Here is a 26,580-nt window from a genome sequence, read left to right on the forward strand (position 1 = left end):
CGAACTTCCCCTTCGTTAGACGAAGGCAGCTGTATTGAGCAGATTGAAATAATAATGTCGAAAGTAGCGATCGGTGTCCTCAGATTTGAACGTGATCGATTTCTAATAATAACTTAAGAGTAGGGGAGAGCGCGTAATTTTTAGGTTCGCGGGGAAGAGCCTCTATGTGCCTGTAAATTCATATATATTTTACGAACTAGCTAACTTATAAGTAATGGCGACTATCTGATACAAAACTGATGCACCAGGATAAGATGTGTGTATGTAATGTTCCTCAACTTTCACACGATAATACGAACGTACCGTGCGGGGATGTTAACTCACTAACAAATCTGTCTACTTGCAGTGATTTATCTTTCATGTTTCACATTACATATGTAATGGACGGTGGACTAATAAAAGCTCACAAACAACCATAAAATCAACATAGGACAAATTATGATCGTGGTACTGAGGTAATAAGGAAAAAGGAAACTGACTGAGTGAGAGTGATTGTATTTATACATTAGAATAGGTGTTCGTGGAAACAGTATCTCAGTAGGCCTACTTCCCAATAATCTGTTCCATATGGTGAAAAAAATGGTTCTTGTAAATGTCCTCCCGTCTATTGTTACTTGTACGGTGCTGTCGTTCTTTTTGGGCATCTGTAGCGTTCGTATTGTAGGAGCTGACCCACTATTGTAAAAGTGTGCAATGTTTTACTTGTTCGGCGAAACGTCGCTGTAGAACGGCGCCGTTGGCTGTTGTAAAAGCGGCGGCGAGCCCAGCAAGGGCCGTTTTTAACCTTTCGGCTGTCCTATTCACCGCCAAATGTCAATACGGTCGTCATCATTCGGATCCCGATCATTATTTCCAAGATCTCTTACATGAGATATGTCAGTTTATTCGAGAAGAGTGATTTCAACGATGGGTAGAATAAGGACTCCTTGTTTTTGTGGGCCGTTCATGCACAGATCAGATAGGCGCTCCGATAAACCGCGGGAAAGATTGCGCGTCGTCGTGCTGCCGACAACAACACGTAACACTACGCTATGTTCCCAATGCAACCGTCAACTTCATAACGCTAACAACGACGGATTCAGCAAAAGCAGAAGAACTAGAAGTGAGCTGCTAGTTCAACGCTTATCGCCATGGCGATAGTGCCTATCGTCGGAGAAATCGCTTGTGCGCCACTTGTTCGTCTCGTGCGCCGGGTCTCGTGAGTAGGTCAACGGGCCATGCCCAGATTTTTGAACACACTTTTCCTTCGTAGATATATTGCACCGACAATACTACATACGTAGAGGATTTTGAAAATAAGTAAAAGTAGACGGCGTCATTTGGACAAGGGTCGAATCCCTGAACTTATTGGCCACTTGCTGCAGCCGGCTACAGTATGAAAGGTTCGAACTGTAACACGTTCTTGTTTAGTTAACTTATAGTAAAACAAAAAAAAACTGCACGTGCGCTGTACGCGACCACTGTTATTCTTAGCTAGAGCTGTACGGGTACAATTATGGTGAAATTGGTAAATGAATGCACGAACCTGCTCGGATTCAGCAGTATTGCTCCTCAGATACGCTACTAGAGCCGCTTCTTCCATGTGTTTCTCTTAGCAGGCTTAAGCTTAATGATTTTTGTTATTAGCTCTTTGTGTGTGACTGAGAAATGTGGCTAAAGAATTCATAGGGAACAGTTTTATATTTCCATAAAAGGGTAACAAACCTGCAACAACCTTTCGGACGACAGGCAACGCAGTCATTTAGGTGACGTTCATCACTTGCCTAAGTAAATTAAGCACTAAGGTACAGACGAGTATACATGAATCTGTTAGATAATAATAATTGTCGTAAGACCCAAATGATTTACATGTCTCTCAAGAATAGATCCGTTAAATAGCATCAAGCAATTTAATGGATTGGCAACATCTATTTCTAGCCATACGTGACAGGATTGTATATACGTCACGCACACACTATAGATACATGCGTGGAGAAAAAGCAACGTGGACAAAAACTTTTACTTAAACCATAAACGTGGAAATCACGCAGTAGCAACTCCAGTCACTTAACACCAAACGCAACAATGCACGGAAGTCATATAAGGACAATTTAGTTTAGGCACCATTGCGTCTATGGCAATGAACAACCTATCCTGCGGCAACCAATATAAATTTCTATTGCGTTCAGGAATGAAACAGAGGTCTAAAGTTTTGCTTAGGAACAGCCTGCTTGTGATCGCCGTAAGGACCCAAGAACCAGTTAGTTCATATGACGGCACGTCAACGTACATACGTGCCTTTGTGCGCACCGCTGCGTCATATTTATCAATTTATTGTTTATTACACAGACAGAGTAGACGTAGCATTTTCTGTATGCTAACAGTTGTTGCCATGAAAAAAAATATTTGCAGATTCGCAAAATACCCGACATCCGCTCGAACATAGTCGCATTCTGGGTTCGGTCTCCAGCAGCTGTTGGAGATAACTACGTTCACACATGCAAGTATATAGGCGACAGCTGGGACAAAAATTACGTCTGAAAAGATTTCCAGGATAAGTGCTCTACTACTGATCAGACAGCACTTGAACTTACTTTAGAACTGACCTGCACAGTCGGGGTGAAGCCGTTGATGATGATAACATCTACTGCCTCTTTAATGTGATTCATAGCTATGATAAGCTATAGGCCATTGCTTGCTGGAACTGCGGCATAGAAAGTTTGCGTCAATCACTCGCTCTTTGATACGATGCGGCCAAGCTAATCCAAGTAAGATTATTCCAGGAACAAAGCAACCTCAGTTTGACTTCTTCCAGGTCATTATGACTAGAACCAAAACAAGAAGAGCCATAACAATGACGGTTAGAAAAAGAACGAGGAGAAACACCCTCCAGTAGGCCTTTTTTTACACTATCAAATAAACAACAAGATGCAGGACCCTTCCCGTCCTCTGGGCTGCACTTACAGCGATACGGCTTTTAATCGTATTCGCTCGCTGCTGTATTGGCTCCCTTTCTAATATGTTTAGTTACAGGCACCGGGCCACTGCCAAAACTCTGTATCGGTGCCACTGAAAAAAAAAATCCAACAGTAGCCAATGTTTTACCTCAATACAGATATAGAGTACGGTTTATATAAATTATGTAGCATGGGGGCCGAATGAAGACGTTGCTCCTGCTACAATAAACATCGCATAGCTTTCTAATGTTTCAAGCAGTAAGCTGTTATTATAGACATCTATTCCACCTTGAATGTATTCACAAATGGGACATTTACAGCGATGCAGTCAATGCTATTTTCTACCTATCGATTTTCGACAGTACCTTGTCCTGCCGTTTTTCTCACCCATCATGCGTAAATAGATTAGGGCGATCTTCAGATGACCTAGTGGGACGTTTTAGGTGACTAATTCACGCTTGCAGGTCCACGCGCGTGCTCACAAAGGCCTTTCCCTGTCTAGGAAACAGGAGAGCTCTATTGGAGATGCTCATGCGCGTTCACCAATTCTGTCCATTCGTTTTCCTACACAAGGAATGATGCCGTGCGAAGCACTGCTAGCTTAGGTGGGTAAACCTGCCGCCATATAGTTCCTGCTGTCCTCGCCAGACTCGCTAGCCCCTCTTGGAAGCCATATCGCGTGTATGACCAGCCAACTAACCAGTTGTTGTCCAGCATTCGTTGCCTGGAGTTCCAAGCATTTTATGACCTTCTAGAAGCCGATAGAGACGTGGCCGACATATAACAGTTTATGGTCACGATCATCGTTTTCGGTTAGCACGGAGAACGACGACGACGACGCCTGTTCAGATATTATTGTTGTTTTTGTTGTCGTCATCGTCGTTTGCACTTTTCGCGAGAGGTTCGGTTCTATATGAACGTGACGTTCTAACACGAGCGCTTCTCCACTCAGAAAAAACGTAACGTAAACAAAAGTTCTCGTAAACACGATAGCGCAGCGAGGTGTGCTAAAATCAGCGTTCTCAGAGATTCAGTCCCTCTCAACCGACATTCAGTATAAGCCATGGCAAGTCATAATGTAATCTTGTATATATAGAAGACCGCTAGGCTGTCCAGCCAGGCACTCTTCCTTTCAGAACACGAAAAGGTTGCAAAAGCAAACGTTCGTGTTGAGTGTACGGTGGGAAAGGTCGGGGCTTTGTGGTCGCAACAAGACCGGCCAAAACGAGCTATTCAGCTAACGAGTGACGCAGCAAAGAAGGTGGTTCTTCTTTTCGTTAGTTTTCGCTGAATGCGGACTGAGAGCGGGGGATCGAGTGCCGTAGGCCTTGTAGGACCTTGTGCGTTTCCGCTTAACAGTAATGCAACTATAAGACGGCAAGCGGGGTTGTTTTTGTAAGTTGTCAATGAGAGACGGAAAATGAATGCACGTTGAATCCGTCACAGTAAATTGATGGAACTTTCTGTTACGAGTATGTTATTTCTATGATTCTCCTTGTTGCTGATCTCGATGCGTAAATAAACGTAGCCGCCAATTAGATACAGGTCGCAGCATTCGATTACAATACTCAGCATGCAAAATGCTTGACGTGCACGTCTTAGCGGATCTACTTCAATGCAAAGGCTGAATAGAGAGGAGCAATGAAACTTGTTTTCATTGATGTTTGCACTCAATGACTCATACTTCCTCCTATTGACCCTTGCGTTCAAGAAGACGACGCCAAATCGAAAGCGATAGTTGTTAGCGGTAGGAGAATTCAATAACTGGTTAGGTACACGACTTTAAAACCTAGTATTAAATAGTTATTGTAAACCTTTCTATATACATATATAAAATTACTTGAGGTGCGGTTTAACAGTAACACAAATGCCACAATTTTCGAAAAAAAAAAGCAAGTAAATGAGATTTTAGGGAAAAAAATGTGACACATTTGGCATTGATAGTCGTCTGCATTTTGGCTAGACGTTAACTTCTTGTTGTCTGGGTCGGCTCACGGCAAGTGGGCCCTATGGCGTGGCCGCGATCAGCTATGGCATCGAGTAGCGGTCTCGGTATAATGATGATAATCATAACCAATGAAAAATGTATACGAATGAGGTTTGATTTTTTTCAGTGTCCAAATGAACTTCTCACAAATGCTAAGGGAAGTTGAGTAGATACTGATTATGGCTAAAGTTACGGCGGCAAACGCGACGCTCTCAATAGCAGCCACAGCGGCCAACAATAGTATTATTGTGATTTGTGATTATGCCGATTATTGTATATCAAGTAGCCATTTTTTGTATTTGCAGCCCCCGTCCGATCCTCACAAAAATGTCGATTCAGCCAAACCTGTCACTATATACCTTTTATCCATTGGCCACAGTTTAGTCTAAATATCACACATTTACTGTATATATTCTCTTAAAATTGCTCGCATAGGAGGCAATCAAATACTTAGTTAACAACTTTAAATCAGTTTTTTTTACAGATCAGCTTAAGCGTCCTCGACCGAGCATGGCTGGTGTACACGTTACACATGTTTAGCCCGCTAAAAAATCACAGTAATCACTTTGTGTGCTTCGTTTATAACATGGTTTATAGAACGTCTTACGAATATATACGAAATCAATGTGGGGCTTTGCAGGTCTACGTACGGAGCCGCTTAAAAGGTGTTAGCGCAAAGAGAACTCTTGGCCTACTTGCGTGGTTTAGCGTGACGGTTCGTAGAGAAGTGTTGCGCATCAGCAAAATTCACATGGCAGGACCGCCTCGTTCCTTGCAGTTTCTGATCTCCCCATAGTTTGGCCATCAGTGGGTTTGGTCTATTTCGTTCTGGCAGGAAAAGGGTGGAGCCATACATTTAGGTTTAGTTACAAACTAATATATGAGGAAGAATCTATCAAGCTCGTCGTGATGGTCGCTGAAGTCCGCATGGTCAGCGGTCAGCCATCTTTGAATCGTAAATACGTCCTCGAACATGGCAAGCGATGGCTTTTCGTCACGTTGCCTTTCGATCAGCGTAAGACGTTAGCAGCAATCAGTGCGTTAGAGAAAAGACGACATATTATGTTATCCTCATCGACTATGGCTTGCTTAATGCAGCAGAGCTTTATATTCCTTACATGCACTCGTACTACAGCTTCTTCTTTTTGCGAAGATGAACAATTGTTTGATCTTCCTAAGGGCGAATTCCCTGGAACTAAATAGGGCCCATTTGCTCATATGATTGACTGCTCGCGCTTCTTTCGAAAGCGCTAATAATTCAACTGGTATTCTCGCTCGTATCACAAGTGGTGCCGTTTGTCCCGTTCAGCACTGTGAGGAAAAGCAATGGACCGCTGTTACTAGGGCATAAAAGAGAAAAATCAAATTATCGTTAGTAGATTTGCGTCGATTGTCCAGCCCTCTGGGGCAAACGAAAGTGGGCCAGCTACATTCGGTTTAAAGAAATTATGTTTTCCCACACTCAACTACCTGTTTTAGACCTAAGGGGCAACATTCTCAACTACAAATTTGTATCACTAACCCTTGAAGTGTATCTAGAAATGTTCCAGTTCAATGTAACCGGTGCGTAAAAATTGGAGTCGTAGTTCATCAGCGCATTATAGAAACAAATAGAGAAGCGGTTGCTAATAGTTATGTCCAACCTATCGGACTGGACCCCTTATTCATGACGTTAAAATAGCGTCGTTTTTTCCTGTCGGTTATTGTAACGCTTAGTTGTATGCAATTGAGCCCGCATAACATGTACAGATAATTAAAGCTAGTTCCAATAAATGCTTTTTACCAGCTTTGATAAAATATAAAAATAAACACAAGAAGAATGGACTGGAAGTACAAAGGTGCAATTTAATGACAAAATGAAGCGTGGCATTGTTATTAGACAACGTGCTTTTCGCAGAGCTTCTGCAGAATGATATTCTTCATATAATATCACCGTGGCGATCAATGGGGATCGCGGTATCTGTGTATCCTCAGCCAACGTATTTAGCTGCAGAAGCCCGCATATTTGCTAAGGCAGCACCTGCAGTAGGTGTCTGCAAGCCCAGAAAATGGCGCGTCTAAAAAATAAACAAATGATTCATATGGTGGTAGAAAAGATGCAACCTTGGAACAAGAGTAAATGATTCATTACAATGAAATGATTGCAATATATTCGTAAATGATCCATTTGTAGGTCGCTTCATATTTCGTTTGTATGTTAATAACACGACAGGGATAGAGTGAAAAACCCTGATAAGTTTCGAGTGTTAGAAGAACACACTGTGACAGACACAGTATCTTGCAAACTATAGTCATACATGAATGCTCCATAGAGGATATCGATCCGTGTCCGCCATAAAATGAATGGTTTGACGCTCGCCTCATCGCTGCGAAGTATCCACAGTGTCGTTAGAGCACATTAGGACTGCATTTTTCTCTTAAATCGCTAGATTCTTCGTTGCTGCTCTTCGTGACATTTTTATCAAAAGTAGGTGGCTTTAAGAGCCCAAAAACTCATTTCAATAGCTCAGGCCTGTGATACTGAATGCTTTTTGTACCGTTTGGGGTATTCGGGAAGGGTTGGCGAGACGGCGAAAGTTACGCTTTAAGGTAGAAAAGGTTAGCGAAAATGTAGGTTCACTGCAAAATAGACTTTGCTAATTGTCAGTCTGCATCTGTGGTTACCCTGCATAGCGGTCAATTGCGAAGTCAGCAGCTATCAATCTAGACGATTATGGTGAGACAAAGCAACTGCTGAGGAACTTACGTAGCATAAAAAATATCACGCCCATCGTGTCAACCATTTCGCAATGGGCACAAAAGCCCTGTTTTGAAATCATACTGTGTGTAGTGCGTATTCGTTGTCTACCGCCAAGGCGGAGACCGAATTGCCCTTTGTATTTTTTTGTTTTCAGCGGTTCTAACTGCTCGCCTTAGTTCAATGGCCAATATTAACAGAGGTAAGGGAATTCACTCTAACTTCATAGGTGGCTTCTCAATAAGATTCGCAGGAAAAGCCAAAATCTAGTAATGTTCAGCTCCCATTTTAGATTAGCTCAGCTTTTATTAAGAACCATTCGCTAGCGGGGACGCTTCGGCTTTGCGTTGACGACGTTGTAAAATCGGATCGTTTTACCGTATCTTTGCGTAACGCTGGCCGCCAGAGATCACTGGCAGTGATATTTGTTGTTGCACTGTGTTGTCGCGTTCGCGCGTTTCTTTTTTTAGCCTTAGCCAGGGTCGGCCGTCGAACCGCGTTTTTTATAATACTAATGGTAATGTTACTGATGCCCCTGCTGTGTCAATGGATAGTTTGTTAAAAAAAATGCACTTCTTAACATTGACTACTGCCGCTGGTGCCGCCGCTGCTGCTGCCGACAAGAATCGCTCTAAGGAAAATCTTTGAATACGATGTTGGGTCTCTTTTTGTAAGGAGAGGCAATTAAAACTTCGCTGATAAAGCGAATGAACGGTTTCGAGCGCATCGATTGATCCGAACGCAGAAAGAAACGGCAACCTTAATCTGATTCAATAACGATAATAACACGCTCAAGCTTCTTCTCTCGTTCTGTCGTTGACTGTTAATATTAATCATTAACTGTTGAGCCCCACGCGTCAATAAACTGGGTAAGATCGAGGCAATACGAAGGGAAATTCGCTGCTAAACGTCTGCTCTACAAAACACCTGACCATGAAATGTATAAACGTTTTACCATAGCAGATTTTTACGTAGTAGACTTTATACTAGCTGTTATGCACTTCCTTAATTCTGATTACCGATATTTGATAATTTACATCAAATTGAGATATATTCATTTTTTTGGAAAAATATTTCCCTAACTGTTTTGAGTAGTTGGACGGTTTTTTAAGAGCTATTGATATTGCATATTATTCTAGGCTAGCCTCTTTCGCTACCTCGATTATATACTTTACTTCGCCAGATGTTGTACTCGAAGGCGATCATATTCAATTCCTGCACAGGTGAACTCCTCAAACGCCGTTACCTTGGCCACGAGCCGTAACTTGATTAGTCAATAGAAGCTCTTAGAACCTTCTTCCTACATCCTGGCCATCTGGCCAAATAATACTGCATTCTACGTTCTGTATCAAGGAGTTTCTGTGAAGATTCTCAGTGAAGCTTCTAGTAAAGTTAGGCTCTGGCAATTTCTAACTGCAGCCTAACCGTTCTTATCTGTTTGCCGTTGCCTTAACTTTAGTGTAACTGTGATTACCGTCCCTATCCCTAGCGTATCCCTGTATATGCGACGCTTTTCTCGTTTGCTAGAGTAACTCGACTTCGATCGTAGTATCGATCGGTATTTACGCTCATAAGCAGAGCTCCAAATATCGAGATTTTGTGTATATTCTTAAAGTTATACACGACCGTGACACGTTTGTTCGTGCATCCGCAATTTTCGTTAGCGAATCCCAAAAAGATAGTGATGTTGACGGAGATATTGATACGGATACGTGAGCGCCAAAAGAAAGTTTACTTCGACGCTACTTAACTGTTAATTACAACTTAAGTGTCGTAAGTTACCAGTAGGGTCCGGTGTAAACGATCATTGAAGAAAGATCTGCTAAAAGGCAGCGGGACAACACGAAGCGTAGACCATTGATCCCATTTGAAATAGCGAATTACTACCCGGAAGACATATAAAACTTGTTTCATGCTAATTATAGCAGTCGTTACACTGAGAGAGTTGCGTGTGATTTCTTGCATTCGGTTCGCCGTTACTGTGGTGTTTTTATGGGCCGTCTCTGGCGTCGATGGGCAAACTCTCCAAAGGACTGCTAAACAACCCTTTGATCAAAATACTCTATGTCAGCGCGTCGCTGATCCACTTGTCAATAGCGGTCAGTCCTGCGACGAAATTGCCCACTGCCAAAAAGGGTGTAGCTAAAGTACTGAAACTGTGAAACACATGGACGTTCGTTTTTTGATCTGATCGTTTTTGTTCTCCGATGAAAGAAGACCAATTGTCAAATCTGCATCGTTCCTGTAGTAAACAATGTAGGCTTTCCATGACCAGCAGATAACTTATTTGTAAACAGGACAGCGTACGCTGAGGATCGATCGTGTGTTGGAAGCGTCGCTCACTGAATAGGGATTAAAGACATCGGCCTGAACTGTGCTTCTCGCGAACAATCAGCAAATAGCAGACATGTTTCAGCTCTTTCTTTGTCCTGCCATTTCAAGCAAGTCGATAAACTGATCCGAAGGTAAGCTAAGGAACATCGGCTCCTGCGAGACAGACTGTTCCTACGATGCTGCCATACAATGAAGTTTAACTGAAATGAGCATGACTATTGTTAACTAATTCTAACATGTCAACATTTTTTTTAGTTATTTTTCAATGCTCCGAAGAGAAGCTTAGTAAGTAAGTGTTCCTTAGAAGACCTTTTTCTTCGCATTTGTAAAAGGCGGCTGTAAAAACAGCCAAGAACAATAAGATAGACACACGCATACAACACAAGTATTGATACAGCGGGAAAAAATATTTCGGGGAACTGCAGATGTGCTTCTAGTGTCATTCAATTAGAATAACTTATAGTTTTGTTTATTACATTGCATAAATACATAGTGATCTATTCGACCATATTAAGTTATACTTATACGAAGTTATTCCTTTTATGCTGAACGTTGTTACTCAACAATGTATTTAACAACACTCTGCAATGTCCTTACGATGCAATACGATTAATTTACTCATTTCCACTAGAGGCTTTTTGGGCATATTTCATTTCACCGTGCTTCTGTCGTTTTCTGAGGAATTAAGGTTTTCTGAAGTTCCTAACTGAAGAACATAGTTCTGCGGTGTATCATTATCGTTTTTTAAACAAAACATAAAACCATCGTCAGAAGGTACTGTCTCCGCTCCGGCGTTAACGTGTTGGTGGGCCAGGTTACATTGCTGGAGCCGTTAGAAACTAACTAACACATTTAGCCATTTTAGTGGCATCTCATAACAGAAATCAATTTCCTAAGCTTCTTCTTACTTTTAATCTTCGGCATTAATTATGCTCGAAAGCTGATTATTTCTGGTCTGGTGGCTCGGGTCGCAGCAATATTTGAGCTTGCTTAGAACGGGATGACCAGAAGAGATGTTCCATCTGCAGTACTAAGCATGAATCCCAGATACTTCTATTCAACTTTGCCTTGCCTGTAATAAGGCTCGAAAGGCCCCGACGTATCGTTTTGCTATCGATACATTTGAAATCGGCACGCCTCAGTCGTTTTATACACTAAGAACTTCAGAGGTACATCGGTGCTCGATCTCTACACTCTGGTGAGCCAGGTAGCCGGACAGCCTCTATGCTTTCAACGTTTGCCTACTTTTTGCCAGCCATATTATAACATTTCATTTTATCAGCGCACAGTAATACGCTAAAGAAGACTCGAGATGCACCTGCCCCCCACATGTGAACAAGTACGTAGCCCAATATAGTGAAGTCGAGTGGGTTCAGCCATCCCCACCCAGTCAAGAAGAAATATCGAACTAATGTAGTACCTGCAGGTATCGCATTATTTCTGAGCTTATTGCTCGTTAATAGGATACCAAGTTGATACTGCAATCGCGCCATCGTTCGACCTGACATTTCGTTTTTGTCGAACTGTTAAAAAGGCCTGTTGCAGGACATGGATTGTTAAGCGTTCCGAAGCTGTGAAGTTATCAAGTAATGATTAGGCGCAGTAGTTCTATTACATTTAATGGAACAATAAAACGTGCAATCACTGTACACAAAGTGAATTTACCTTCAGTTTAGTTATGTGAACTCATCTACGTTCGCCGATGCCACCATAGCTGAAAACCTTTTAAAATTTTAGCGTCGGTCTGATTTATGGATGAAATTCTTCAGCAGAAACATTAAGATATTTTGTATTAAGATTACTCGAAAATGAACCTCTAAAACAATTGCCATGCATATAAACACCTATGCCACCTCGCGTGGGCAAAGCGTTCGCTGCGTTTATCAGCTCGTACGTAAATTACGGAAGCTACTGGTTAATAACAGTTTTATCTCAAACAATTCATTCTTCCCATTCTTCAAGGTAAATTTAATTATACGTATGGGTTTATATTGACGGCAACTATGACCGTTTATATGCTGCTCTGCTCATCTCTCTGAATTGGGTAGCTATTTCGATCTAAATAGAGTTACGACGACCCTTCTGGAGGAAGCGCCGTCTATAAATACCGCTTATCAAATCAAATTTCTTTATTATCCTCACAGGAACTAGCCGCTGTTGCTGTCACAAAAGTTTACTAAATGCGACTTTGCGATGGCGGGTGACTGTGTCGTGGTTTGTTGTACGCCATTTTGCACGAACTTCCATCGCAGCTAGAGCGAGACGTCAAACTTTTCTTGCTTATCATATATATATATATATATATATATATATATGCGTATGACAAACAGCTGTTGTGTCCGGCACGGAAGTCGATTTTCGGTGGCATGTCCTGCAATTTTAACGCTGTTTTCGGATTCTAGTCGTCGCGTTCTTGCATGAAAGTTAGGAATAGAAAACATTTTACGAGTATCGGCATGAAACCTTTAAGATAAGCGAGCAGCTAGAACTTTTATTTCCTTTTAAATTTTGGCTCTGCCCAGTCAGAACTTGAGGCTTATGCTTAGTTTAAGCTTAATTGAACATTAGTTTCCGAAGAAAAGTTAAGGCATCACGAGTTTGCAGGACAGCCAATGTGCGGAGCATTGCACTTTTCTGCTATTTCCAAGAAATTGTCTAATTTGAACTGAATGTATTTAAAAGACCCTGATATAAGAGACATTGTTCCATTTGAAATCAGTTCTTACTTCGAATAGGTTATAATTTTTTCTCGGATCAGCTTTATTATAAAACAAACGATGAAGCGAGGCATCGTCTTCGTCCCTGTTATTCCGTACCTTCTAGACGCACAGTAGAGATATATTAAGGAGCCCTTAGAAAGCAGTCACATTAGAAAGCTCTCCGCTAATATTCCATATTAAGTAATATCAATTTATGTTCATATGTGAAGAGTTCACCTGCATAGAAAAGCTGTGTCCGCGTTCGTTATATGTTGGCTTGTGCACCATAAACATAGCAAAACTATAACTACCATCATTAAGCTCGACACAGACTAATGGGTAGAGGTAAACCTACATTACGGATCTCTGCAACCGTTACCTCTGCCTTCCAGATCCCTTGGTTTTACTCAGCATCTCGGTCTCGCAACTCCTGATTTAGAAACACACAACACTTACGTTTCCGCCAGATTTTTGGTAGTAGGCCCGGCTAACGGAAAGCCGCTAGACCGAGAAGCTAGCGAACGCAAGTATATAATCTAGAATGTTGAAAGGACCCCAAACGCTGATCATCACGGCGCAAGTCTACCGGTTTCGGCCAGCTCAGACAGCCTTTACGTGACACGAAAGGGATCACCTTCCTTGACATTATTTAGCTGAACCGGCAGAACTTCGAAATGCAAAGTGAACTAGTTTCTTTTCGGCCGCATAGCGTGACAGCTTAGCTATAAGGACAATGATGAAAACGAGGAGCAAGCGAACCGCTTCGATATCGCCATCTAAGTTCGGGATCGATGAATCTGCCCACCTGAACGTACAGATCCAATTGGCTAGACCCAGATTGCGTCGACTCGAAGAATTGTAGCAGTGAGTGTATTTTGGGTTACTTTATCATTTAGACATAAATCCAACATGGAATCGATGAATGCTGGGCCAAGCTGAAATTATCTGACCCAATTAAAATGTACGCACATTATATATAAGCTGTTATTTCAAATCAACTCTCAGCTGGATAATCACCTTAGGCACGATTTGCTGATACGAATAACGTGAACGAATATAGACCAAATCGTAACAAATTCCCAGTCGAAATATACTTGCGTTTCTAATTGTTGCAATAACAAATCGGCTACAAGGTAATGTCGACCTACCGCCAACGAGTTGAGCCATACGACCAGCAGCACTGAGGCATGCATCGTTTACTATTATATATCATAAACAAATGGCACAGGCACTTGTGCTACAGGTCTTGACAATGAGAAGGTTCACATCAATCAAACGCAAGGTTTCGACCTCAATCTGTGCTATTGATTAGGTTATGAGAAGGATTATGCCCAATGCAGCAATCTATTTAACTGCCAGAAAACAATTAATTAGACGCTATAATTTAGCCGAGGCATTTAAACTAAGCAAAATACGTTATGATCTTATGACACACGGCGTGGATTACTAAGTAATTAAATCAGCTCTTCTGGTTTATTACGCTAATCATAGAACGCCGCTAGATGTCAGCAGACGGATACAATTCTCGAATGAAGCGATAGATAGAGGGCAAGCTTCCTTTTATTAGAAGGAGGATACGCTTTTCAGATCCACATCTACTTGCCAACGAAAGTGCGAGATAGTTGCGTGTGCTTTCTGCGGTAGAAACCCGGAACGCAGAAACCGCAAGCCATGCATAAACGCTTCCCTTCTTTTTCGGCCGGGCAACATCCAGTCTCTTTCCTGACCTAACCTGGAAAAAAAGCTAAGGATTTCGTGAAGCCTGCTGATGTAGGCCGTGGGGCAGTCGGTGACGGAGAGTGGTCACCCCCGCGAAAGTACCCGTCCCTGCGCCCGCAAGGTACATGAAAACTACAAAAAGAATTAGGAAGTATAACAGGGCAAACATTGCTAAAAGCAGGGAGAAGATGTGGATAAGCCTGATGGGGACATTCCACCAGTAACAAATATTTGTTTCCTTTTGAGCGGTAAACTAGCTTACAAGTTCATACTCCGCATAACCTATCTCCTGTCTGTAAGTAATATGGACCTATATCGTAAGGCGATGTAAGGTTCGGCCAATCCGATATTCAGGGATAGCGATCAATTCTGCGACGAGAACTATACCACTCTATCAAGAAAATTATTACAGGGATGATCGCCCCTGTTCAAGATGACCGCTCTCTAGCGGGAAGTATCAGCCGACGCATAGAAGCCCTTTTGCATTTATAATGTACGTTATAATATTAGTTAGCTATTTAGTCCCTGACAAAATGTATTCCAGTAGAAAGGGGCAAACGTAAACACAGTCTAGGTAGAATGGGTCCAAGACGGCTAATACGGGTAGGACTGTTCATTACATAGCTGTGAATAACACTGCAACAAAACGGGATTTTTTGTCTGCTGCTGTTCCGTTGATTTTGGGGCTCAAGATACGACAGGTTATTACGCGTTCCAGGGTTCGTCGTGAACATAGGCAAACGCGACGACGCGTAATGCTAGTCCACCAACTAGAGCACAGTCACAAAAAAGCGGAGCACCTGTCAGTCCACCATGACATAAGATGGCACTTTGCGTTCACGACCCCTTAACGACGACGTTTTGTATCACACCATTGGCCATATTTTAAATGCAGTAAGTATGGCACAAATAAAGTTTGCTACCGTGCCTACTGAACCGGCCTAAGAACTAGACAGAAAAGCTTAATGATATATTCGAAATAGAACTGTTAGAATCAAATTAACGAAATGCGACGACCTGCTTTTGTCCTACTGTGTTTTGTCATCTAGCATTCATTTTCGAAGCGACCATTTTGATGTTGACAGTAGTGTGCATATTGGTTTTCATACGAATGGTAAAAAAAATGCTCCGAACAAAGCTTTTATATTTGTACGCTCTCGAACTTCGTCTTCAAGTAGGACGTACTTCATCGTATTTACAAGAACGCTGAATTAGCAATGGCTTCTAAACATAAATAAATAACTTTCCTTTAAAAGTATAAAGCTGAAACAGCGGAATGCTTTTTAGATATTAATTCTTGTGCTCGGATAGGATCTTCCGTAATATAAGAGTCATTGCTTAAGCTTTTAGCGACCTTGTGGGTCTATTGTCCATATACGAGAGAATGAACATTAATGATCATTTCGTCAGAACCGAATGTGCATTGTCGTTTACATTAAAATGTCGTACTTGCGTTACCCAACTTACATTATTGTCTTTCGTCTTTTGTTGGTACATAGGCATAATATTTCTTTTTGTCCTTTTTTGCTTACCGTATTTTTCCCATTGATCGCATGCTTTTATCTCAACACTTACTACGTTATCAATTAGCCGCTCTTGGTTCGCTCCTTCTAACGGTCAAGAAACGTTATCATCAATCAATGGAAGTCCATCGTTTCTCGATTCGTTATAATCTCAGGCCGAGCGGACGTTGAAACGGATATCATTGTTGTCTTTTGTTTCGCGCTTCAAAATGCACACCAACTCGACATAGTCATCTCAAAGTATTTGGTCCACCCCTTCGTCAACGACTCTGCCACCGGCCGTCGTGAGAAGTCTGCGCAGCCTAATTGATGTGAGCTTTGTACCGTTCATCAAAGTAGGCAAATGCATTACCTGTCACATGTTCGAGGTCAGTTCCTTTAAGCCCTTCGGCGAACTGGGTGATAAACAACGTCACGCCGATCGAGGTACCCTTGGTCTCATCGATCATGTCGTCGAAGTACCTATCGTTAGGTGTCTTATCGAGTAACTCTAAAATAACACGAAAATCTCCTCTAGATATGCGTCCAAGTCATTCTTGGTCGATCGTGTTGAAGCTCCTTTTAACTACATGTTCTGAGACTAATCAAAGGCCCCCAAAGATGCTCGACGTGTCGTTCCGCTGACTCCTCTTCTTTCTATTTAACGTTACGTAATGCCATTTTGATCCGATTAATATACTACATTACTTTTTATATAGCAAAAAAATTAATTAGGCTAGACTATAATGACGTAGACAGCAAATCACTGCAACAAGCTCACTGCAAATACGAGACCAATGGCAAAGCAATAACACAATCGTGAAAAATACTATAGAACAAAGAGCAATCCCATTCACAATGCCATACCCGTCTCTCATGTCATTTATCTGGCTTAAAGCTGATATCCAAGACATGGGATCATCTCATGGCATCTGTCGTACATCGAACTTATGACACAACCGCATTTATGGTCATAATAAACAAGACAATTTAAACATCGGTACGTTAGTGTTTACCAGCTTGTACTAAATAGACATGTTCTCTGTCGCCTGCTATTTGTTTACCCATAGTAAACGTGTTTAACGCTTTCGTTTCTTTGCTCTCCTTTCGAATTTTCAGGCATGAAGTGATCGTGTGCACTTCCGCGGCGAGAGGGGAAGACGACGCCACACAACAAAAACATCAATAATATTAGGACACGACGGTGTCCTTCACAAAAATGGACACATTATGCAATCGAGGTATGTTAGCTAGGGTACGAATGATTGCGCTGCTAGAGATACCGCATGGCCGTTGTTGTGTACATACACTTTCGTGACAATTCCCAGTATGACACAGTGGTCACGTGTTTGCCTGTTATACTAAAAACACGCAAAGTGGTCTAAATTCGAAGCGCTAGATCTATCTGATAGAAATAAGTTTTGCTCCGCTCTTGTCATGTAACTTCTGTCGAATACCGTAAACTCTATGGTGTTAGCACAGATTTATTTTATTGAATTCGTCACTGTTTCATCGAAAAAGGTGGGGTTAGCTTTTTTTCGGTCAGTGAAGTGTACGACCAACGAGCTGTGTCTCGGAACGCAATGGCGTGAGAGGTAAAACAAATCGTGTAGCGACGTCTTTCGTGTTACGGGGTTCTCGTAATTCGTGAATTCCTTCCTGAACGGATCATCAGCGAAAGAACTTCACAGCCATGATATAATGACAATCACGTGATTAAATATTATTGTCAATGCTTTATTCGTGATAGCAAAATTAGAGTTGATCTGATCAGAGCGTTTCCACTCAATTCTTAGTTACGTTTCCGTAAATAAGACATCTTCTTACGGTGAAGGAAATGGAAAGGTCTGATATTGAAGGAAGGTTAATGCCGAATTTACCGAATAACGGTTCGGCCATTATTATAGGCTTTAAATATATATACTGTATAGTATGGCTCTTTAGATTTCTATTTTATTATTTTATAGAACTAATCAATAATTAATGGTTCAAATATTGAGGAAAAATCGAAGCATCGCGGGAATAAATATTTATAATAATATTCTATCGTATCTTTAATATTGTATGCTGGGTCTAAATCTAACCACCCCTGTAACACTTCACAATTTCCGCCGTTCGATATTTATACCGGGGAGTTTGGAAATTATCTATAGGAAAAAAAAACATATATATATAGAACTAAAAGGGGCACATCCAATTAGATTCGGCTATACCCGGTTACCTGATGCAGGCGAAATGTTGTCGTCTATTCAAGTTATGTTTAACAACTCAAAAACTTGAGAAACGGATTTCTAACACGATACGAATCACAACCCATCTCGAACTTAACTTTTACAACTTACTGTTTTAACATCGACTATGGTATAAGTATAGGCACTTTATGCGAGCGATGCACAGACGAAGACCAGTCAAGTTCTCATAGTAAGGTAACACACCGAAAAGAAGAACTAGTCTACCCGAGCGCCTTCATTTTGGGGCACGATTTCAACATAGTGCCAAGAACGCAGCCGATATGCGATGTCAAATCTCATCAATATTGCCAGTGGACTCATTGCCGACGTTGTATCCTTTCGCTTAAATTTCAAACAAGCATCCCAGCGTCCAACCTACGAAGCACACTAGAATCAGCAGAGATGAATATAGCCGCTGATAATATCATCGTGGTTCAAATGTTTGCTTGTATGACGTGTCCAATGATAAAATGATTTCGCACTTGCAATATGGCAATCTCGAATAGAGATTTAGTACTTGTCAGAATAAAAAAACGAGCCGCGCGTTTCTGTAGATTCTATCACAGTCAGTTAGCATTCGTTCGAAGTACAGAGACTTGTTAGTCTGACAATTTTCCGCCCAAATAATTTTCCCCTCATTGCTATTGTTTACGATGTACGTCGCTGCCTATGGCTGTATGCTTCCACAGCCCGTACTGAAGCCCGTCAGCAATCGACAGCCAAAACAGAACAGACGTCTCGGCAAAACACTGATGAAAATCGCAAATTTAACTTACAAAATCCACGCCAATATAATGTAATATCCTCCACGGTAAATATGTTTACATAGATGTATCTTTTTTGCTTTCTCTCTCTCTCTCTCTCTCTCTATATATATATATATATATATATATATATATAGTATGCGTGGGTGACGCCAGAACTACAATTGTCGTCATTGTCAAAATTATAGGTTCTACCTGTATGACATTACCTGATGAAATTGCTGCCTTCTATAATGGGTTTACGTTGATGTTGAAACTGGTTTAAATAAAACGCTCCAAGCTAAGAGCGAATAGATTGATGCAACACGATGAGATACACAAACACACACACACGGACAGACAAATAAACATTCAAACATACGCACACACACACACACACACACACACTCACTGGTTAACACCGAATAAATACTCGACACGTTACTATAGCATAGCTACATCTAGTTGAGTAAATTTGCACGGAGCTATACGTAGCCGTTGCTTTCCTGTGTTCTTTCTACAATTTTTCCTTCCTTTTCAAGGATCGCCAATAGCAGAGAACGAAGCTCTCGTTTGATTATTCTGCCTGCTGTGTGGTTCAGCCAACTCGACTTTTCACGCTCTATATTGTCGAATTCACGTATTCGGTACAGAGCTATTGATAAATGCTAATTCCGAACGAAACGTTCAACACTCACGCGCACATAGACAGCATTTCATATATATATATATATGTGTGTGTGTGCATATATTTGTGCTGCTACTACACCTGGAACACGCGCCCCCGAAGGTCGTAGATGGTGTGGTGATAGCAGGGGTGGTGGTAGTGCTTGCAATCGTTGTCAACCGCTGAGTAGCTATAGAGCCTATAGAATTCTCTTTCTCGACGTCCGTTCCACACGGATGGGTCTGATGTTTCTTTTCGCAGACCTCTGGGTTCGCCGGTATGGCGAGGGTCGCTCTCCTCAGTTAGATGGGAGGGAGGGTACCAAGGTCCGGGCTGCTTGACATGCTGGGTGGAGGACAAAGGCTACGAAAACCTAGCTGCCTCCGTAGAAATGGTAGACCGATCAGGGCTTTTCAGGGTGCTTCGGCAAAAAGATAATGATGTTTAAGCATATTTTACTGATCGCCGATCGTTGTTCAGGGCTAAATGTGGCGTAAGCAAAGCATGTGCGAAATTTCATTCAAAAATTATAATCGCCGTAGTATTACGAGTAGAAGCACATGAATTTCTACTCGAATTCCAACACATCAAAAAAGTCGTTTTATTAAATACAGATAATTTCCGGTGGGAAATTGGCAACTTTTTGGGCCTTCGAATTCAACGCATGGGTGTGTCGACGTCAGCAGAACACCTATACGCCGTAACTCCGAAGTCGACTTGATATAGAAATATCTTTCATTGCCCTTCCCACGAAATAAAAACGTACTTCTCCAAGTACCGAGAGAAGGAAGCAGTGTTTGTGAATTAGTTGGATAACCTACCTCAAATAATCCGCTAATATCAAATAAGACAACTCGTATATAATCGTCATTTGTGTTAATATTTCAATACAAAACATACTTTTGTGAAATATACTTCAAGCTTTCCTATTTAAGTGTAAGTACTGTAATTTTTCTAAACGGTTAACCAGGCTAGTTTAGTGAAACCTGATTTATTGGGCTCTGATACAAGTATAATGCGTGTTAATAAATTTCCCCTTAGAGATGGAAGGAATTTTTTTACCCACGAATTTGCATACTATACGCGATGTATACGAATCTGAAGCATTGCCGGAACGAGTTCTCTCTCCCTTCAGGTATCTATCTAGGTCAATAGGGTGCTACGATATGCTTCAGATAGTTCATTTGTGCCGTATAGCGTCAGGGCACTTGGTTCATTGGACTCGTTCATGTCAGCTACAGGATATTTTGCATTTATTAAAATTGAGCGTCATTTCTTAACATAAATTATATGCAGAATAACTGTTGCGTGTAAATTAATAATATATATATATATATAGCTCGTTTGATGGTGTTAGACAAAAGGCAAGAATCATAACAAAAAAAAGAGCAGGCTAGCGTAAAAAAGGGACCACGCTTTGATTCTTGTTGTATCAAGTAGTTGAGCTCGCCAGTCCCTATTATGGTCTTACTTATACCCATTTTTACAGTGATCATAGATGGATTACTCTGGCTTTATTTTTTAAAACATTATTCTATTTCTCTGTTTGTTTAAGACTTGATTTGCTTAGTTTCAAAGTTGGCGGCGTTGTAGTTAATGTTACCATCTTCGGCAATTAAGGTCACATACAGGTAAGTTTTGCGTCTGCTCTGAGCGAAGGGTCTGGTGACAAAACGCATCACTAAGCGAACAGCGGCTGTGAATGCAACAATATGCTATACGACATAAATTACGCCGTCGGACCACGGCCGTATTTAGTCCGAAAAATAAACCGGATTACTATGTGCCTAAAAACATTAATTTATATATGTATGATAGTTTTTATGTTGTCAGCTGTGTGTCATTTTTGCCGACGCTTAGGACCGAGGCGCAAGCAAAAGCTGTTTGCTTTGACACGCTAGACTCTTGGCTTGCATGATACTTCTCATTGCGCCCATTTGTAGATCCTTGTCGTTCGTTTCTTCGCAAACTTCGCACACTTATGCATAGGCTTAGCATCAACAAAGATAATGAAAGTAATAACACTGAGCTAAATAGCTGGAAAAACAAGACTATTAGTTTAAAGCGCCTGCGACCTAATTCTTTTGTCATTTGGATGCGGACCGCAGCTCAGATCCACGGGGCAATATGCGTCTTTAGATAGCGAAGGAGATGATGGTTAAAAGATAAGAATCGACCAAAAATTAACACTTAAGCAGGGAAAAAAATTAGCCAAAATGAAATAACATAACGATAAGGATACCAGTATCAGCAACAGCAACGGGAAGCATCCGTCTTAACAATAAAAGTAAACTTAACAATGAGACACTATAGCAACGACAGCGAAAGAAAACCCGTGGGTAATCGTCCCAAACACGTTCCATCGCTTTACGTCGTGCATGTATCCTGATGTATGATATCATCTGACTGCATGACATTTTTAGGTGAATTGTGGCAGAGTTTGGATGTACGTCTAATTCTGCATAGTTTTTAGCAAGAACCTTTTCCTATTGTGCTACAATGGTTCGGATACAGACAGCAAGGTTTGAAGGGCAACAACAGGGTTGAGAGAAAAAGAGGTAGAAGTTTGAAGATAGGTAGATCAACAAATCGTTTGCATGAATACCTTTCTCATTGAACGAGGGTCCCGTCTATTTCGTCAATGGCGGAAGAAGGCTAATGTGCTATATGTTTTATGCTCACTACTTAGTTCAAACGATTGTGTTTGCGCATCGATTCGAACCTAGACCATTGCATGTCTTTAAGTTAAGCGGATCCCGACGCGTTACCCGTTGCGATATGACAGGGACAATCGAGGAGAACTAAGAAAAACCCAGTAAACAACTTTCATGCACGAAGTTTTTTCCAAAAGCTAGCACCAGTTAATGTGTACCGACAAAACGAAACACTTTTCTAATCAATCTGATATACTCTCCGATGAGTATAATGATCGTGCCGCACACTACGACAAAAACTCGGGTGTGGATAAGCTTATTTTCGAGTTTGAAAATCGACAACTTGTGCTAACAATTTAAATTTTGCGCGCTAGTAGACGAAACTGCCGAATCGCAAACAGTTGCTCAGTGTTTGGCACCTAACTGTTATTAAACAGTAGAGTCTAGTTGTAAGTTAAAAAAACATGTCCGTTTCTTCTTATTGGTAATACAGGAACGTTTAGTTTTAAATAAATTGTAATCTATGCGACTAGTTCTTAAACGTTGCAAACAAAGCAGAACACGAACAATAAGTAACGAGGACGTCTCGTGACACTGTAGCAAATGTGCGCAAATATAATTCTCGCGTGTCGTACCTGTACGCCCCTATACAACTAAAAGGATTTACTTATGTATAAAGCTCTATTGGTTTTTGCATAGAGACCAAATGAGGGTTGTTCGAAGAAATTGTACAGCGGTTGACGACAAATAAAGCGATGTGAAGTATGATTAATAGAGAGACTGCTTTTGTCGAAAGCGCTTACCATTAAGTAATTTTTAATGTAAATTTCTAATTAAAATTGTTTAGTGTAGCTATAGCGTTGCCGTTCCGACCGATTTTCGAGTGCAAGTATATTATAGAACACTCACAAACTAAAATACATACGACCTCCAGAATATATATGCATTCAGTAATATGTGTATAATATGCTGATAGAAGTTATTATCAGGAGTATCGAATACGATGTGAATTTTTTTAAAAAAAAAAATAGGTACACTCCATCGTCTTTCCTCGAAATATCTTCACAGTAATAACAACAACATCGACAATAATAGCTCGGGTTCAACTTTAATTGACCTGTCTTGTTCGCGCCATTAACGAACGCATCAGCCTCATTACACGAACAAAAAACGAAGGTAAGCTGGTCCGCCAGTTCTGTCGTAGGACAAGATGTCTATCCAGAACACCACTAATCGTTAGCACATTTTGTATTTATGTATAATTACATGCATATAAAGTCAGCACAACAACGTGACAGATCACGATGCGATATAGCAAATCTGCTTCAATATAGGATTTCGTTACGATTACACCATCTCCAGGGCGATGAAGTAGTTAGTCGCCTGTTACCATTGCTTACTTTTTCGCAATGACCAACTCACGATAGTTTCTATCACAATGGAATTATCTATGCGTATACATCTATGTACATGGCCGGAACCATTAGGTAAGCATAGTGGCCAATAGAGGAACCCCATAGGGGTGGGGGTTGCTTTGAAGCGCATCGTCAACGCTATCCTAAGAAGTACCAGAATGAGCGCGTGATTTTTACTGTGCGTTAGAAAGAATGACTAACTTCGTCAGACGGCAGCGCGGCGTTTGACGTAAGCATATAATTTCATACATGAATGTGGTTTATAGCGTTTTTTTTTTTTTTTTTATATTTATAGGCATTTTTCCAATTGATAAAAAATGCTAACGTATATATAAAAATTTCATTGGGAAAAAGTTTCTTCGCGCTAGAATTTATTGATTGCTATTTTTTACGATTGCCGGTGTTCGGCCTGTAACCCACCCTACCCCTTTCTCCTGAAAGGAAGCTACCATTGTTGCTTTCACTCAGGCTGCGCCTTGCCTGCAACGATAACAGCAGGGGCGTATGGTATCAGTAATAACTAGTAGTATCTTTGTCCAGTTGTCTCGTTGTTCGCCAGCGTTCTAACTCTGGTTCCGCTATCCTATACCCCTTTTTCTCAGCATCAGCATCACGATCGTCAGCAACGGGACCTTCTTTAATATTGCACTTTGGTACGTACTTTTTTCACATTTGTATTTTCATTGTTGCCGTCGCCGCTGCTCAATGCAGATTTCAATGATTTCCCGCCTTCGACGATCCTACCTGTGTTTGATCAGCTCTGAGCCGCGTCGGGCGACGCTTCCTCTTCTTCGACGACAATAACTGCTCTTTTATTTTTGCTATAGATCATCCCCTTTCTCTCCACGGCTACTCCCACCGTTAGCATTTCTGTTTCATTTGTTCGTCCTCAGCTCTTCAGCACGGAAAAACGGTAACAATGTACCGCACTGCTTCGTCTCTATTCCGTCGTTGTCGTTGTTTAGCTTTGGTTCGCTTTTTTATTAATTCCAGCTCGTCCTGCTGCTACTCTTCCCTTGCATGTTCTCACTTCGCTGGTCTGTATGTACATGCAAAGAAAGAAAGAAAGAAAGAAAGACGCTTTGTTTCGTTGATCACGTTCGTTATCGTTTTGTAATGCGCCGCGAATCGCTGACCCAGTTCACCACCCATGTGGTCGCCAACCGCCCCTCAAATCCAAAGGGCAAAACAGTCAGAAGTTGACACAGCATTGTAAACGTCACAGTATAGTTGAAGGGTTACGATGCCGGCAAAAACAATCGGTTTGAGAATTGGTTGGACCAACGAAAAGTGACACAGAGTAATGACAACTATTAGAATGCGATACTAGCTGACGTTAAACGCTGGACATTGGATGGCATATCATCTACGACAAGTGTGGTATTGTCATGTTGGCTGGCTCTCCCTCAGTTTCTCAGTGCAGATGGACCTTGTTATGCCGTTAGCGGTGCTTAACGCCACAGGCAACACGCCTTAAATATATATGTAATCTGTACAATCAACGCTCAACTAAATGCAAACAGATTGTTTCAGTCTTCAAAACCAAGTCGCAGTGTTATATTTTTGAATAGGTCTAGGTTTATTATTATTATTCTTTTACTGTACACCGGTACCCTATATGTATACGTAAAAAATCGGAGAATATTTTCCAGCTGCTGACTAATGATGTGATGTGTAAAAATGACATATCGTGTTTTAGCGATCGGAGGCACGATAGCATGATGTGATTGGATTTCAGCGAATCCCGTATTCGTATGTCGCGCTAGTATCTTAGCCAATATGTTCTACTTCACCATTTAAGCACCACGGCCGTCATCAGGACTGAATAGCTAGGTAATGGTGTTAATGTGAACTTGGCTGGATTGAGTGTTTTTTGATGATTTTATATGTTTCCGCACATAAAGTGTCGAAATGGGAAGGGGAATTGATGCCCCTGAGTGGCAGAAAACACTGATTAGAAGTTGTCAAACCAAATGCGAAACTGCTAAAATGGTTTTGTCTTCTAGCACGCAATGGGCAGCGTTGGTAGAAAGCTGAGGAAAAGCCTCCGCTGTCATCTGTAAAATCGGTATTAAGGATTAAAAAATGTACCATAAAGCGGGAGAACCGTGTGATTATTTACAAGATGCAAAAAACACAAATTCGTCTCGTTTAACATCCTCCGGAACAAATTAAAAGATCGTGGAGTCGCTGTCTCGAAGATTACGCTTTGTAGCCGACAAAAAAAAGGCTAGATTTAAGAGCAATAGACCTACCCGGCAAAAAATTCGGTTCAATGCTCGCATAAGGCTTGCCCATTTCGTTAAAGAGTGAGTCCAAAACAGGGCAGAAAGAACTGGAAAAAAATCTGTTTCTTCACGAATCTCATTCTGCAATTCTCCAAAAAGGGAACGCCCATCATGCCGTTCTACGGGTTGATGAACAGCCTTTTAGAAATTACGTCGAGCCAAAAATCAAACATCCATCTCTGTGTTATGAGTGTACTAACCAGCTAGTTATGATGCAGTCTATAATTTCTGGCAAAAAACACTCGGATGATAGGTTCCACAGGGGAAGTATCAGGCTAGCAGGAATATGTAAAGGCTATCACGCGCAAAATGCTGCCTCTGGTATGAAAATAGTTTTCTAACGGTGTCTATGTCTTTATGGCCAATGAGACGCTTCGTAATAAAGCTCGAAGTATACACTACCTGTTGGCAATGACGTCCAGGTGCTACCATAGCCTATTGTTACCTGTTCAGCAGACCTTAGTCCCATGAAAAACGTCTGGAAAGTCGTAAAATCATGGATTTGGGAAAACATAGAATAACAAATGTTCCTAATCTTCCTGAAAAACCACTAATGGGTGGAAACAGGGTCTATTCATAGCTGAGACAACAAGAAACGGCATCAAAGTTGTGCTCCGAAGAGCGGCAGTGCTTATCCTCGCAAGAAGCATATCTCAAAATACTATTGC

General features: G+C 41.3%; 1 protein-coding gene and 1 long non-coding RNA gene across 2 annotated transcripts in view; both read left to right on the top strand.

The window, feature by feature from the left end:
• Positions 1-1,103: 1,103 nt before the first annotated feature.
• Positions 1,104-26,580, top strand: part of Culd (CUB and LDLa domain) — a 43,529-nt gene continuing 18,052 nt past the window's right edge. Inside the window, exons 1-2 of the mRNA XM_022835213.2 lie at positions 1,104-1,198; positions 17,034-17,155. Coding sequence (XP_022690948.1) covers positions 17,134-17,155 — 22 coding nt within the window. The 5' untranslated portion in view covers positions 1,104-1,198; positions 17,034-17,133. The remainder of the gene's footprint in view (positions 1,199-17,033; positions 17,156-26,580) is intronic.
• LOC147753304 (uncharacterized) lies at positions 23,342-25,184 on the top strand. The gene is made up of 3 exons (XR_015311615.1): positions 23,342-23,385; positions 24,227-24,277; positions 24,618-25,184. It is a non-coding gene; the product is annotated as an uncharacterized LOC147753304 (long non-coding RNA).

This window comes from Varroa jacobsoni, unplaced genomic scaffold, assembly GCF_002532875.2.
Source record: "Varroa jacobsoni isolate VJ856 unplaced genomic scaffold, vjacob_1.0 scaffold_573, whole genome shotgun sequence".
Classification (NCBI taxonomy): Eukaryota; Metazoa; Arthropoda; class Arachnida; order Mesostigmata; family Varroidae; genus Varroa; species Varroa jacobsoni.